Source organism: Catharus ustulatus, chromosome 14 (assembly GCF_009819885.2).
Source record: "Catharus ustulatus isolate bCatUst1 chromosome 14, bCatUst1.pri.v2, whole genome shotgun sequence".
NCBI classification, from domain to species: Eukaryota; Metazoa; Chordata; class Aves; order Passeriformes; family Turdidae; genus Catharus; species Catharus ustulatus.
In genome coordinates, this window is record NC_046234.1 from 7,007,836 (window position 1) to 7,023,309 (window position 15,474).

At 52.5% G+C, this 15,474-nt stretch overlaps 1 protein-coding gene across 1 annotated transcript in view; it reads right to left on the minus strand.

Annotated features, from left to right (window-relative positions):
- Nucleotides 1–311: 311 nt before the first annotated feature.
- The window catches only part of SLC16A2 (solute carrier family 16 member 2), a 35,326-nt gene continuing 20,163 nt past the window's right edge, over nucleotides 312–15,474 (minus strand). Inside the window, exons 2-6 of the mRNA XM_033072314.2 lie at nucleotides 9,186–9,330; nucleotides 4,952–5,414; nucleotides 4,435–4,578; nucleotides 3,717–3,945; nucleotides 312–2,499 (exon numbers count right to left, since the gene is read on the minus strand). Of these exons, the coding sequence (XP_032928205.1) occupies nucleotides 2,279–2,499; nucleotides 3,717–3,945; nucleotides 4,435–4,578; nucleotides 4,952–5,414; nucleotides 9,186–9,330 (1,202 nt within the window). The 3' untranslated portion in view covers nucleotides 312–2,278. The remainder of the gene's footprint in view (nucleotides 2,500–3,716; nucleotides 3,946–4,434; nucleotides 4,579–4,951; nucleotides 5,415–9,185; nucleotides 9,331–15,474) is intronic.

Genomic DNA, 15,474 nt, shown 5'->3' on the forward strand with positions numbered 1-15,474 from the left:
CAAAGTGAATTAATGCCCCAAAACTCACAGAAGGAGTTACAATGAGGAGTTTTTTATTTCCTTCAGCTGTCAGAGGGCTTTGAAGCTGCCCCACTGCCAAGGCTGCCACCCAAAAAGCACCACATTAATACCCTGCCCTAGGCTAAGTCTGGCAGATCCCAGCTGGAGCTGGGGTTAGGTGGTTCAAGCCCTGCCTCCTCCTGCAGCTCCATCTGCCTCCCGTGGCTCCCAAAACTCAGCAATGGCTCAGCAGAGCCTGCAGACAATGTAATGCAGGCCATGCAGGGTAAGAACAGTCATGGAAAAGTGTATCCAAGAAAGAGACAAGCAGACATCTCATTTTATATCATAAACAGACACGTCACAACACACCAGGTAATTTTCCAGCTCGTACAAGGACAGAAGGGCCACAAGACCACGAGACCTTACAATGCATCAGCCAACAGGGGTTAAAAAACAGGGTCAGAGGGACATGCAGGGTCCTGAGCCTATTATGTACAAAAGTCCCACTGCTGCCCGTGGGAGGGGCCTCCACTGAGCCCAAATTTCCACAGCAAAGACATGTCCTGGTGTTACAAACCCCCACACTCGCCCGGAGACCAAGGGATGATTCCCACCACACACGTCCCTCTTCAGACATCTCAGTTTTTACTGACAGGTGAACAAAATGAAAATCCGATGAAGGATGGGTTTGCAGTCAGGATAAATGTGAGTTTTGTTTCTTGCTCTCTCCCAGGAAAAGGCACCCCAGTCCTGGCTGTGTCCTTGTTCACACAGGGACCCACCAGGGCAGGAGAACTTCCCTTCTCACTCATCAGCCACGCTCATTAGCAATCCCTGGAGATGATCACAGAATCATGGAATGGTTTTGGTTAGAATGAACCTTAAAGCTCATCTCATTCCAGCCCCTTGCCATGGGCAGGGACACTTTCCACTATCCCAGGTTGCTCCCAGCCCTGTCCAGCCTGGCCTGGAGCACTTCCAGGGTTGGGCCAGTCACAGCTTCTCTGGGCAATTTGAATTTCTACAATTTCCTGTGGGCAGTGATGGATTTCTGCCCTGAGCTCTGCTGCCACTCAGTGTGGTGAGTACTGTGTGATTTCCTTGACTCTCTCCCTCTCCCCTGGATCAGCACTGACCCTGCACCAGCTCAGTGACAACACACAGGCTACGACTCAAATGCTACTGGGGCTGAGCAACCCTTTGGAAAACAGATTCCCCACCAATACTGACTTATGCTTATTGCTGCATAATACACAACTGGCCCCCAAAACAGCAGTGGCACCCTGTGCCCTGAGCCAGCAGCATCCCCACACCCGTGGGTGCCCCTGGGCGCAGCAGGGAAGCCACATCCCAGCACAGAGCTGACCCAGGGGCTCTGTCCCAACCCTCTGTGCCTCAAAGCCAACCAAAGTGCCCATTTTGGTGGCAATCCCAAGGATTTGGCCCCACAGAGCCAGGCACAGTGGGCTGTGCAAGGAGCTGCCCCGGTCTCTTGCAGCTCAAAAGCCCAATCATTAATTGCTGGGTGGGAAAACGGAGGTGGAAAGCGGCCAAGGGACCTGCTGGTCTCATCCACGTGTTTTAAGGCATATTTTTGCAGGAAGGGTGTGCTCCTGCGTGACTCCCATGGCTGGAGCCAGCTGAGCTCCCTGTCATCCCAGCTGCAGCTCCCTGGGGGTGTGGGAGAGCAGCGGGAAAGGAGGAAAGAAGAAGATGAAAGCGGGACTCGCTGACATTTATTTGGTTTGTGCATCAGACTAAAGCAGCGTTTCCTCCTTCGGATCTCTGGCTCCAAAACAGCCCCAGGTGCTGGACGGGCAGGGGGCTGTCCCACTTGGATGTGACACCCGAGTGACACTGGAGGAGGAGGATGGGCAGCTGCATGGTTCAACAAGTTCCATCCGTGGCCTGCTTGGAAAAGGCATTTATTAGCTGTAAACCTCTGTCGTGACGTATAGAAAACCAGGGAGAGGAGCGGGAGCTCAATCAAGTTTGAATCCTGGTGAGAGTTCTCCTTAGAAAAATGGTTAGAGGGGAAAAAAAAAAAAGAAGGTGGCTTTGAAATTAAAACTGTCCCAAAAAAAAAAAAAAAAAAAAAAAAAAGAAAAGAGGATTTCTGCTAGTTAAAAGCCTTTAACTAGAAGAACTTCTTGTGTTTTCTCCTTTACAAACGTAGTGCATCTGCAATCACTGGGAATTACGGTCCGTCTGGGAAAGGGGCTGTGCTGGGGCTATGGAGAGGCTGCTGGTGTCCCGGGGAGAGCCGGGAGCGGTGTCACATGTGTGCTTCAGAGGCTGGGCAGCCTGGCAGCAGCTCCCCGTTCACCACCGCCTCCGAGCCCAGCATCTTGTCTTTGCCAGAATCCAGGCGCTGCTTCTTCAGCATCCTCTGGTGCACCAGCGGCACCAAGGAGAGCACCAGGCCGCCGATGATGGGCGGCACCCCCGCGAAGTAAAAGGCCGCGTCGTAATTCCCAAAATAATCGTTGAGGTATCCTGCAAGAGAAGTCAGAGCCTCATCAGACTAATGAGCTCATTAGTCTAATGAGCTGCTTGTTCCCTCCTCGGAGTGCAGCTTGCGTCACCTATCAGATTTGGGGAGATTTGTGTTTTTAAAGTAATCTTTTTTTTTTTATTTTTCCGTCTGCATTTCTTGGAGTTTTTACACCCTGGATTAAAGGATGTGTGCAGCCGACGCTGTGTACCAAGGGAGTGGAGGAGGAAAGCCCCAGCCATCCTTCCTGTTTCACCAGAACAGGACACAATCGGCCACATCCCAGACAATCCCAAATGCAAGCTGGGACGTGTTGAACCCAACACTTCTTCCCAGAGCCTTGCAGCCAGGAGGCAATGGGAAAAGTGGGCAGGGGCTGTTCCCCGCTGATTGTCTCCATCTGAAGCCCTGCCCTTATGGATATTTTATCTCCAGCTGTGAAATGCACACTGCCAGCTACAAACAATAGCCAAGCCTTTAAAACCCAACGAGGTTCTGCATTTGTCTGGCAAGTTCCAACACAGCCAGGCATCCTTGGAGAATAACGCATGGCCATTGATCAGTGCTGGAAAATCCCTCTGAGTGTCTCCTGCGTGGACACATCCCTGGGGATTAGGCTGATGCAAAGGGCCCCTTCACCCAGCAAGCCCCACTCAGGGTGTCCTGGGGCAGTACCCTCCCATGAGAGGGCTGTGAGCCCCATGTTCCTTCCCGAGGGTGTTGAAGTGAACTTTGCTGCCGGAAGCAGAGAGATCGGAGGTGCTTATCCAGCTTTGGCTTAGCGCTGCTGATGCTGAGGTCCTGCTGCTCGGGGGCAGCTCTGGCAAAGCCCTCGCTGTTAAGGACGTTGGGGTTATTGCTGTGCTGGAACACAGACCCAAGTCTTGTGGAGGCTCCATCTCCAACTTTAATTCCATCTAAAAGGACTTCTAGAAAAGTATTATCTGCCAGTTTTTAGCTCAGCTGAAAACGGAAATCACTCAACATAACCTTGGCTCATTGTCCCCCCAATGATCACTTTCCATCAGCCTTGAGATGGAACAAGACATGGCATGGAGTGATGCCACCCCCATTCTCCAACCTCCACGGGACCTGATAAACCAGAAAGCTCAAACCAGTGCTCCTGGTCTCACACCAAAACACCACCATGGGTGAAAGCTGCCACCACCACGTCCCTCCCAGCCGCTGGGTCCTGGTGCAGCCCCGTGGCGTTACCAACCTGCTATGGGCGTGCCCGCGGTCATGGGCACGGCCATCAGCCCCATGAGGTACCCTATGGCCTGGGACGCCTGCATGGGCCCCACCAGCTCGAAGGCGATGGGGGCCATGATGGTGGTGAAGAAGCCGTCGCAGAGGCCGAGGAAGAGGCAGATGACAATGACGCCCTCGAAGCCTCGGCACTGGGGGATCATCATGCACAGGAGGCCCAACAGCATGAAGGATGCAACCTGGGGAGACAGAAGTGGGCATGAGAGTGGGGATTGGGCAGGAAGAGTTCTGGAGATGGCACAGAGCAGGTCAATGTCACTGCTGCCTCCCCTGGACCCAGCAAAGCCATCCAGCTGCTGCTCCTGTCTCGGAGAGGCCCTTAAGAATAACCCTTTAAGAGGGGTTAAGAAGGATTAGCTGCTGGATTAGCTGCTAGATTTCAGCAGTTTGTTCTTCAAAAACCACAAGGAGGTGAAAGGGTGTCGGTAGTTTGGGAAGAGTTGCTACCATGGAGTTTGATTGCTGAACAGACACCGATCCTTTGGGTCAAGTGTGCAACTCCTCTTACACATTTCTGTAGCAAATTCTGTGCCCTCACAGCAGACAATGGCTGGTAAAGGCTTTGTGATTGACAGCTATCAAGCAGAGTGTGGACACCAATGCAGAAATACCATCCCTGCCCCGCTGGGGCCGGCCAGCAGCTTGATGGAGTGTTGGACACACTGTACCTGCAGGTAAATCTTCTTCAGCCCAGGAATGCAGTCACCAATGCGGCCCGAAACCAAGCGCCCCAGCCCCGACATGGCCCCGAGGCAAACCAGGAGGATCCAGTCCTTTTTGGTCTCCTGAAATCGCTTCTCCACATATTTGACCTAGGATGGAGGGAAGGACAGAAGGACGTGAAGCTGCAGTACGCTGATCCCTCTCATCTCCCCAAAAGGGGTGAGATTTCCTGCAGAGGGCTTGTGGATTTGGGGTGGTTGTGTGACCCTCGTGTCCACACCACACTGACCTGCACCCTCCACCCACCCCAAACCCAACAGGCCTTTCCTCTCCTGCTGCTGGTCCTTAGGAGCACTGGGAAGTGATGAGAGAGGACACACAAAACCATACCCTTCACTATTCCAGCTTACAGGATGTGCAGCAGTTTCTTGGCTTTGAGGCTTTTGGTGCCTCTGCCCCTCCTGCCCCTCCTGCCCATCCTTCCCACCCCCTCCTCCCTCCCCTTCCAGCCCCAGTTCTTACCAGGTTCATGTAAGGTACGAGGTATCCCAGGACAGCAGTAGCGATCCCAAAGGCCCAAATCCGATAGGTCTTTCTCCTGAAAACCCTCAGGTTGAAATACTTGCGGGTCTGGGCCCAGCACTGCTGCCTGATGCTCTGGCTGCCCTGCTTGTTGTGCCTGTCGTGCTGAGAGTCACAGGACGGCGTCAGCATGGGCCGGTAGGTCATGGCCAAGAAGATCTGGATGAACATTAAGGCACTGAGTACTTGGAAAGTGTGTGCCAGCCCAATGGCACCCCCGACCATCTTGAGGAAGAAGGGGAGCGGCACGGAGATGAGGCAGCTGCCCCCGGCCACGATGCCGTTGGCCAGGCCCAGGCGGCGCTTGAAGTAGTGACCGAGGATGACCAGCGAGGGCTGGAAGGCGAAGGAGCTGCCGCAGCCAAAGAGGATCCCATATGTGAAATAACGAACTTCCAGGGACCTGGTGGGAGCAAAACACACGGGAGTGGGGATCTGCAGAGAGCCAGGTCTCACAGACCACAGGTGCTGCACAGTCTGACCTCCAGGAGCTTAACCCTCACCAAAGCAGGGATAATCCTCACCTCACAGCTGGCACACGGAGTCTTCAGCAAAATGAAGTGCAGCTGGGAAGTGCTTTCTGCCACCAGGAGAAGGCAGCAGCCAACCTGGCCTCCCTGGGAAGCTGACCTTACTTTTCAATGTGTCTTGAATGTGTTCAATGTGTCTTACTTCAATGGTTTTTAAATTACAGCAAACAAGATTTTCTAAGGTAGGGATATTTTTAGCTAGAAATCCTTTTAATTTTTCCACTGAAAGGGCTAATTGAAACATTCTGCACCCAGTGTTTGGAAGCAGGAGGCACCAACCCTGCTGGTTATGGCACTCAGGAAGGAAACATGGTGTTTCTGCCCAGGCTCCAGGCTGGTTAATTAAGTTCTTCTTCTTTAAGCTCCTCTGGGAGCTTAAATTAGACAGCTAATAGATCCCATTTATACCTTACATTGGTGGCTGCACTCAAGGAGGGAGTGAAGTGGCTGCTCTACAGAGCAGATGGAGAGCTCTGAGAGCCCTTGGAAGGAGCTGCTTCCCAATTTTCCCAGCAGAGGCAGCTGCCAAAGGAGCCTGGATTGAGGCAGCACACACAACCTGTTGTGTTTCTCTGCAGATGAAGGAATTTTTTTCTTCATCCTCATGCCATACATCCAGCTGCAAAGGTCTGCCATGGGATACTGCCTGGGAGGAAAGTGTGAGGAAAACCTTTGGGCAGCTCAGGGTGTTGTACAAGCAGGGTCTGTGCTCCAAACCTCAGAGCAAGACTGAGTGCTGCTCCCAAAGCAAAGTGAGGAGACAGCATCCCACATCCACCAGAGCAGCTGGAAGTTGGGAAAACCTTTACAAGCACATCATTCCTTCCATTACATGCTCATCCCTCCAGCCTGCCAAGCAGAAAGCAGAACACGGTCACCGTGCCTGACGGCTCCGAGACAAATGACTGTCATGAAAGGCAATTTCCATCCACTCCAGAGCAAAACCACATCAGAAGCCCCCTCTGTGGGAGCCAGGCAAGCAGCTGGGCCTTGTGGGCCATGCCTGACCTCCCACACAGCAGCCCTGGCCTGGGCACAGCAGCCCTGGTAGCAGCTAAGCTGATGTATTGGATAAGTGGAGACAAATGCCACGGTTCCCATCTGCTCCCTGGTGATGCTCAGACACCTCTGCGTGAGCAAGGGCTCCTTTCAGAGGAGACATGCTTCTTAAAGAGCCAGGATTTCCCAGGCTGCTCACTGGGAATCAGCCAGCTGCTGTCTGCTGGGAAGGGTGGCATCGTCCCCTGGGATTGTGAGGGTGCCAGTGGATCATTGTTTCTCCTGGGACATTGTTTCTCCTCTTGCTTCCAGCTCTCAGTGGGAACAGCCCTGGTTTCATCCTTGCTGGGAGAAGTTTGGGGGATTCCTCTGGGCAGGAGTAACTGGGCAGAAATTGTGGAGGGGAAGGAGAAGCAGATGAAAAGGGACCCAACCCTCCCTACAGAACATTTAGTGCAGAGGAGAAGGGCTGGGAGGGCACTGGGGGCATGTGAAGACAGCCCTGCTGAGCTGGCCTGCATCTCCCATTCCTCATGCTGAACCAACCCCCTTAAACTGGAGGGAAGCTAAAGCCTTAACTGGGATTTCTCTTCTTTTGAGAGCACACAAGTTCTCTGGTGGCTTGAGCTGGGTACAAGTGCAGGAGACACCTCAGAGCAAGGCAGCAGAGATTAAAAGCCTGGCACTGACCCCACCCAGCCTCCCCCAGAGCTTTGATTTTCAGCATATTTGGTTTCTTTTGTGGTTTCCATACAAAATTCCCAATGTTTTGAGACAAGAGGCACTGGGCTCTTGCCACACAGAGTCTTGGTGGCTCAGAGGGTTTTTGGAACAGCTCAGTGCAGTGCTGGGAACTGCTGCTCCTCCATTTGGGACAAAACAAACCCATTTTAGAGAAACCAGGAGATAAAGGGGGGATGAGCCTTGATCCAGCTCTGCCTGAGCCCACCAAAGCCAGGCTGTGTCCCGTGTATCACAGGGGAATCATCTCCAGCAGTGCTGGAGGGACTTGGCAGGAAGAACCAAAAAAAAGCTTCTCCATTGTTCTGGGAGAGCTGGAGCCACAAGCCCCGAATTTCAGGAGCAGCACCATCGGGATGGAGCGCTGCCAAATCCCAGAGCCTCCCTGCTCTGCCTGCAGCCCCGCCGGGCTCGGCCATCGCAGCTTCCCTCGCTGTGGTCCAGCTGCAGAGGGGCTCCTTTCTCCCTAAAAGGCAGCCAGAGGAATGTGGTCCGAGAGTGAGAGGCAGGAAATGGGGATTTCAGTCCTGTTGCTCTCCTGGAAACGATATTCCTCTCTGCCTGCACGGTTTGATTTTTTATTTATTTTTGAAGCCCAGCACAACAAGCCCCTGGCAGCGGTGTGGTCCCACGAGAACTAATGCTTCACACAAACATTTTATAATAGAGTGGGGAGAAAAGTCCAAGCTCTGTTGATTAGAAGGAGAGCAGGATTACATGGGAAGCTCCTGTGATTGCATGCCAGGGCACAGCTTCCCTCAGGATCCACTGCACCTTTTGCACTTTTTGCTCTTTGGGAACACAAAGGGTGGCACCTGAGGAGGAAGCTGCTGACTGTGGTTCCTTCCACGCCGCTGCCCAAGGTGGTTTTAGCAACCCAGAAATCCTGTCTGCAATTGGCCACAGTCCTGGGAGCTTTGTCTGGGCATCAGAAGTGATCCCCACTCTCATCATGATCCCACAGATGAGGCCTTGGGGATCCAGGGAAACAGGGTTGGGATGAGCACAAGGATCTCACTGACCAGGAGGAGCACAGTGCTGGAAAACTGGTGTGTATTTGCTTTAGAAACCCACTCCTTGAAGCATTTTAATTAAAACAATATTGATTTTAACTGAAATCCAACCCAAAGCAATGTTTTTATTCAGCAAAAGTGGGGCAAATGCTGCTTTGGAGGTATCACCATGGAGCCTCTGAGGCTGTGTTTAATAAGTGTCACATAAATTACCCTAGAGGTGACCTCTTTTTGCTCCCACAACGATTCCAACCCTGATTTCTGGTCTGGAAAGACACACAAGGTACACCTGCCATCCAAATGCACATTGGCCAGTGCCTGCCAGCAGAAATTCATGGCATGGGATCAGGCATGGAAAACAAGGAGCAGCAGTGGCCCTGCTCTGCCGCAGACACACGAGCCAGGGCAGGAACACCACAAATTGCTCCAAACTCTGTCTGCCTTCCCCTCCCTGTCTGCCCTGCACAGAAACTCCCTCTTAGGCATAATCCACCAAATATTATTTTAAGCATTAATTTACTTTCAGCACCAAATGTGAAAATGGTTGCAAAGGAGAAGGGTTTTCTCTGTGAGTGCCTCTCTGGAGCTGGCACAGAGGCACACCAACCTCTCCTGCTGTTTAGAAGATCAAATGAGGGACCTGAGTGCTGAAATCCCAGAAAATACAGCCCCTTGCTTGGGGAAAATTCGCTCTCTTTTTACCTTTTTACCTAAGGACACAATTTGGAGGGGAGCAGGCTGGGCTGTAGGGATGCCAGGACACCTCTCATGGGGATGGGAACCACCTGCTTTGCCCCCAAAGGCAGCAGCAGTGTGTTGGCAGGGGGTTTGCAGGGAACAGGGAGGAAGAGGAGCTCTCCAAGGAGCTGGGTGTGCCCTCCCCAGCCTTACTTGGTGAAGGAGCTGCAGAGGAGCCCGATGAAGGCGATGGTGGCTCCCATGGCCGCCGTGGTCCTGCAGCCGATCCTGTCCGTGAAGATGCTGACGATGGGAGAGCAGAAAAAAATCATTCCCATGGCCAGGGAGCCGACCCATGCTGGGGAGAGAGAGCAGGAAGGTGATGGTCAGGGTGGGACATCCAACAGGGGCAGCTTTGAAGGTATCTGGGCAGAGAGGCAGCCCCACCACACAATTAATTAACAGTGTTAAGTGCTATTAATTAACAGTGCAACTCATAAATGACACAGACACCTGGTGGCACCGTGGATGGTTGGAGTATGGACAGGTTTTCCTTGCATTGCTCTCTGCTGGGTTCCTGTGTCCCAGGGAAGACATCAGGTTGCAATGCTCTTTCCAAACAATCTTTGCTGGGTTGCAGCATGGGGACATGCCCCACTGATGCCACTTCCATCAGGAATCTCACAGCCTAAAGCCCCCTGAGCTCCTCCAAGCCCTTTGCTGCCCAGCTTTGGCTCGGGAGAGTTTCCCATGCTGATTCACAGCCCTGCATTCCCAGGGTGCACACTCCCTCACTCCCCAGAGTCAGCACCCCTCACCTTCCCCTCTCCCCACGGTCAGTGAGGATTCCTCACTGCAGCTGAGCTGATGGACACATGTTTTTCCCAGGTTCAATTCCACCCCTGACCTTGCCAGGCAATGCCCTGTCTCCTTCCAGCCCACTCTGGAGAAAACCACTGTCTGTCTGTCTGTCCGTCTTTTTTTCCCAGAAACTTTAATTATTCACAGATTTTTTTTCAGCCATCATAGAACTGTTAAGGTTAGAAAAGCCTTTTAAGATCCTCAAGTCCAACCATTCCCCCAGCACTGCCAAGCCCAGCACTAACCCAAGTTCCCAAGGGCCACATCCACAGGGCTTTTAATTCCCTCCAGGGACAACAATTCCACCACTGCCCTGAGCAGCCTGTGCTTGACCAGTGTTTAGTGGAGAAATTTTTCCTAATATCCAACCTAAACCTCTCCTGGCACAAGTTGAGGCCGTTTCCTCTTGCCCACCATCTTCTCCCTGCTCTCCACCTTCTCCTTTTAATGGTTTGTGTGACTATTTTGGGGAGGAAATGCAGGATTTCAAGAAAAGCAATGTGGTAAGGAAAAGAATTTCAGTTCTAACAGCTCTGAGGAGAAGCAAGAGGTCCCCTGGGTGGTGTGTGGGGCAGAGTAGGATGGACAAAGGGACAAGGGGCCCCCAGCCCTACCTGGCCCCAAAGTGGGGGGACCTCTCCAAGCTCCAGGTGCCAGCTCTGGGCTGCCAAGCCCCAGGGCATGTGGTTCTTTTACCTTTTTTTTACCTCTTTCAGGGTTTGTTTTTGTTTTGTTTGCGTTTTTTTTTTAACCCAAGCCAAACCTTTGCATCACAGCCCTGCATGAAAACAGCCTCATGGTCCTTCCAGATCTTCAAAAAATAGCCAGGTCCCTATTAAAAGCAAGTCCCAGCTATAGAAGAGCCTCTCCAACCTCTGCCTTTCACAAAAGGACCACACAAAGAAACCCTCCCCAGGCTGGGGAAGAGCTGAACCCTTCCAAATTAATTATAAGTTCACAAGGACCCAATTTACTTCAAGATCTTCCTTAATAAATGCAGAGTGGGGCAATAAAATGAAAAGCAAGGGCCGGGCAGGGACCTCGTGGGACTGGCTGGGCTCTGGTCTCAACTCCAGGCAAAAAGACGGGACAGGGGAAGGGAGAGGGAGAGGACCCCCCTCTCCAGCTGATTTTCTTGGTTATAAACACAAGGCACAGTGTAACGAAAGTCCCTCTAATAGGATTAGGTGGCAGGGATCCAAAGAGCCGTCCAAAACAGCTCCGAGAGGGGGTGAGGGGTGGGAGCCACGCCAAGATGGGAAAGGCTCGTTAAATTGGATAATATACTTCCAGAAATGTTCCTTCTACTCCAGCCAAGGCAGTAAAACGTTAGATGGCCCCGTCATGTTTGAAGTTTGTTATTTTTGGAAATTACTTTAAGAAACGCGGAAATAAAAGCATAAAGCGAAGTATTAAATTTAAAGGGCCAGATTCGGATCTTAATAACCCGGGGATTTACATGCAAATAAGCAGGATCAATCTCTGGCCCCAAAAATGCACACTCACCTGCAGAGATCAAAGCAAACCCAGGGCAGGAGGCTCAGCAACGAGCGCTGAAAAGCTCCTCCAGCTCTGGGTTTGTAAAAAGGAGATATCTCCCAATTAAAATTGGTAAACACACCAAAAAAAAAAAAAAAAAAAAAAAAAAAAAAAAAGTCCTGTGGCAAATTGCTCTACCTTAGAGAAAGGGCTTACCACAAGCAATGAATAAAAATAGGCTTGGGGAAGAACATCCAGTTAAAATTAGTAAGAACAATAGCCTCACTTCCAGAGCGGGGTTTTGTCTTCCCAGCGCTTCCCAGCGAAGCCCCGGGAAGCCGGGAGGGCTGGGCCAGCTCCAGCGCTGGAAGGAAACCTCGGCAAAACCTGGGGACAGGGGGAAAAAAGCACCTCGGTGCCGGCTCAAATCCCAGTACGATTCCCACCCCAGAGAGTGGGGTGAACAGTTTTCCCCCCTGATTTATCCCCAGTGTTTTATTCCCAGGGTTGGGGTGAGGATGGACGGGATTCACAGCAGAAATGCAAAAGTTGGGCAAGAAGTGGGGCTCAGCTGAAGTTTATCCATCTCCCTTTGGGCATAGTTCTGGATCAATTCCAGGGAAAGAAGGGTTTGCTTTTGGCAATCTGAGGTACTGAGGTTTTTCCTGGGCTTTTCTGGATGTGAAGGGCAGAGGCAGCCATTCCTCCAGTGGAAAGCAGGCAGGGCTCACACCTCCCCTCCCACAGCTTCTGCAGAAGTTACCTCTTGATTTAAAGCCACGGGAGAAAAAAAAAGGGGGGGAATTTTCGCTTCTGATTTCCAGAGGGTTTGGATGGGATGGTTAATTCCCAGCCTGGCCACACCTCCCACCCTCTGTGGCTGATAAGCTGGGCGAGATATGGAAACACACAGGCAAGCCCCCACATGAGGCAGGAGTCTTATCAAGCAGGTCCTAAAAGAAGCTGTGGAGAGAATCCAGCTGAGGATGGGGCTGGAAGGAGCTCAGGAGCTGCCAGAACTTTGACAGGGATCGGGTTAAGACTTGATTGTGTTTTAGGGAGCTGTGAGTCCACGCAGCTCCTGGGAGCCCCAGCTGAAGGGGCTGGTTTTGGAGCTGGGTGCCATGGGGGGACCTGGCTGGTGACAGGGGTGTCCTTACAGAAACAATTTGACAGATGACATGCAAGAAACACAAAATGCTTCAGAAACTGTATTTTTAGATTGAAAAAATAAAAAGGGTATTAAAGCACTCTGTTTTTGGTGAGGGGAAATGCATGTGACTTCTGATGTGGGGGTTGCTGATCCTAGAGGTGACTCCAGGTGTGTTGTCCCTCCCTGACAGCCATCTCTCTGCTGGCCCTGCTTGGCATACCTCGAGCCCAGACCTGTCCATCCCACCTGCTCCCACCACAGCCCCTCCTGAAGGGACTGAAGGAGCAGTTGAGGAGCCAGGACACCCCAGGGCACAGCACCAGCCCCAGCTACCACTTGCAGAGCTGCTGGAACCTTCCTGGTGGTCCCAGGGATGCCCTGGGGTAGGGGAAGAGCTCAGTGTGGGGCTGGTGCTGCTTTGCTGGAGCAGAGTTGTCGACCAAGGAGAACATTCCACCAGCAGCTCTCACACAAAGGGGAAAGCTCAAGATAAAGCTCCACAAATTCTTCCTTCCCACCTTGACATGACAAAGCTGGTGGCCAGTGGCTGATCCAAAGCAATGTGGCCTTCAACATGGACAGGGAACGCAGTGGTTGAAGATCTCCAAGGGGAACAGTGATTCAGGGGTGTAGGAGATCACAGAATCATAAAATCAGAAGGCTTTGGGTTGGAAGGGACCTAAAAGATCATCCAGTTCTACTCCCTGCCATGGGGAAGGACACTTCCCGCTATCCCAGACTGCTCCAGGTCCCACCTAACCTGGCCTTGGACGCTTCCAGCTGCTGGAATAGCATGGCCAGGATGGTCCATCCTCCCCAGCACCCCTCACATGGCTTCAGACCAGAGTGAAAATTGGTGAGGTGACCCATTTACCCACCAGCCCAACAACACCAAGCTGTGCCCATAGTGGAGGAGGGACCAGAAATGCTTCGGTCACCTCCTCCTCTTCCTACCAGTGGGTGACAAAGCTCCTGTGGCAGAGGAGGCTGGGCACATGGGGGTTGGCGGGCTCAGCTTCCCCTGCAGTGGGGCTGGTGATGCTGAAGGGTCCCTGAGCACCATGTCTGTGTGCTTGTGGTGGGAAGGGCCCCCAGGGTCTGTCCAGGTGCTCCCACCTGGATACCAGACCAACTTTCTTTCCAGCCTGACCATCCAACAGGATGACAAACTTCTCCTGCTGCTGGCATTTTCCTAAGCAGAAAAAGATTTCTGAGAGCAGAGCAAGGTAGCTGCAGGAAGGTGAGAAAGGAAGAAAATCTCACCACTCTGAGACGCAGATCCAAACCCCGCCGGTATTTAGCTCATTGTTCCAAAAAACACCATTAAAAAATCAGAGCGCAGCACTTGCAGCCAAACCCATTTGTTCCTTTAAAACCAAATCTCCAGGGAGAGGGGAGGAAGGGACGTCGCTCTCAGCTGTGCTTCCCCGCTGACCCACATACCCCTGGCTGGAGGGATCAAGGGCTAGGAGGTGACCTCAGATCCGCCACTGGAGGAAGTGTCTTCCCTCGCTTCCCGCGGCTTCTCCCGCTCACGCCGCGCAGCTGGGCCGGGCGGGATGGGACAGCATGGACAGGGTCACCTTCCCCAGGTGCTTCTCAGAGGAGACACGAGGCACACAGAGGTAATTCACCTCCTGCACCTCTGCTGTGAGGAATAAACTGCTTTTGGACTCGCTAAAGGCACAGGGAAGTGCTGCTGTTGTGACAAACCTCGTTGTGCGTCTTCACAGCCCTCCCCAGCCCTGCCTGGCTCGATTGCTGGGAGCCCAGGCAACCTTGTGGCCATTCCCAGGCAGAGGCTTTGGGGGAGCAGGCAGCTGTGCCCTCCTCAGTGGGGCTCCCATGGCACATCTGGAGTGAAAACCAAGCAGTTGTTTCATCTCGTGCCCTTCCAGAGCCATTTGCGTCATCCCCTTGTGCTCTCAAAGGGAAGCCTGAGCTGCTCCCAGCGGCTCAGCCCCATGTGCTCAACACCCCCCAGGGGCTGAACCAGTCCCAGGGATGGATGGTCAAAGCTTAAATAAAGGCAGATGCAAAAGTCAGAGCTGAGGAAGCCACCACAATGCACAGTGGGATGGGAAACTGAGCTGGAGAGAAGCAAAACGGAGCTGAGGAGTTTGAAACTGAAGTTGGGGAACCCCAGACTGGACCTGGGGAGCACCAAATTGGAGCTGAGGAGGAGAAACTGAACCTGGAGAGCAACAAATTGAACCTGGGGAACACCAAAGTGAACCTGGGGAACACCAAAGTGAAGCTGAGGAGCAGAAACTGAACCTGGAGATCACCAAACTGAAGTTGAGGAGCACCAGAATGGCCCAAAATGAAGCTGTGGAGCCCCAAACTGAAGATGAGGAGCCTCAAACCAAATCTGGGGAATCCCAAACAAAATCTGAGGGACCTCTAACCGAACCTGAAGACCACCAAATTGGCAAACAAAAGATGGGGAGCACCAAACAGAAGATGAGAGACCACAAACCAAAGTTGTGAAGCCTCAAACCGAAGCTGAGGAACATCAGACTGAACCTTGGGAGCACCAAACTGAGACTGAGAAGCTGCACACTGAAGGTGAGGAGCGCCAAACCAACACCAGGACACACCAAACTGATGCTGAGGGGCCTCAAAGTGATGCTGAGAAGTCCCAAACTGAAGCTGTGGAGTCACAAGCGGAACCTGGGGGGGCACCAAACCAAGTCTGAGAAGCACCAAACCAGAGCTGTGGATCCCCAAATTGATGCTGAAGAACCCCAAACCAAGCCTGGGGAGCACCAAAATGATGCTGAGGAGCCCAAACCAAGGCTGTGAGCACCAAACTTGAGCAGCCAGGCTTCTCTGGCTGGGAGCTGGTGGTGGCAGGGCATTGTGGTGGCAGCCACTGTGCATCACGTGCAGCTCAAAGCCAGCTAAACTTATTAATTGTATAGCAAGCCCTGCTTGGTACCATACCCTAAAGCTTCAGAACAAAGTCCTCCTTTATCAGGTTTGGCTGACTTTCCCTCCCCACTCCCC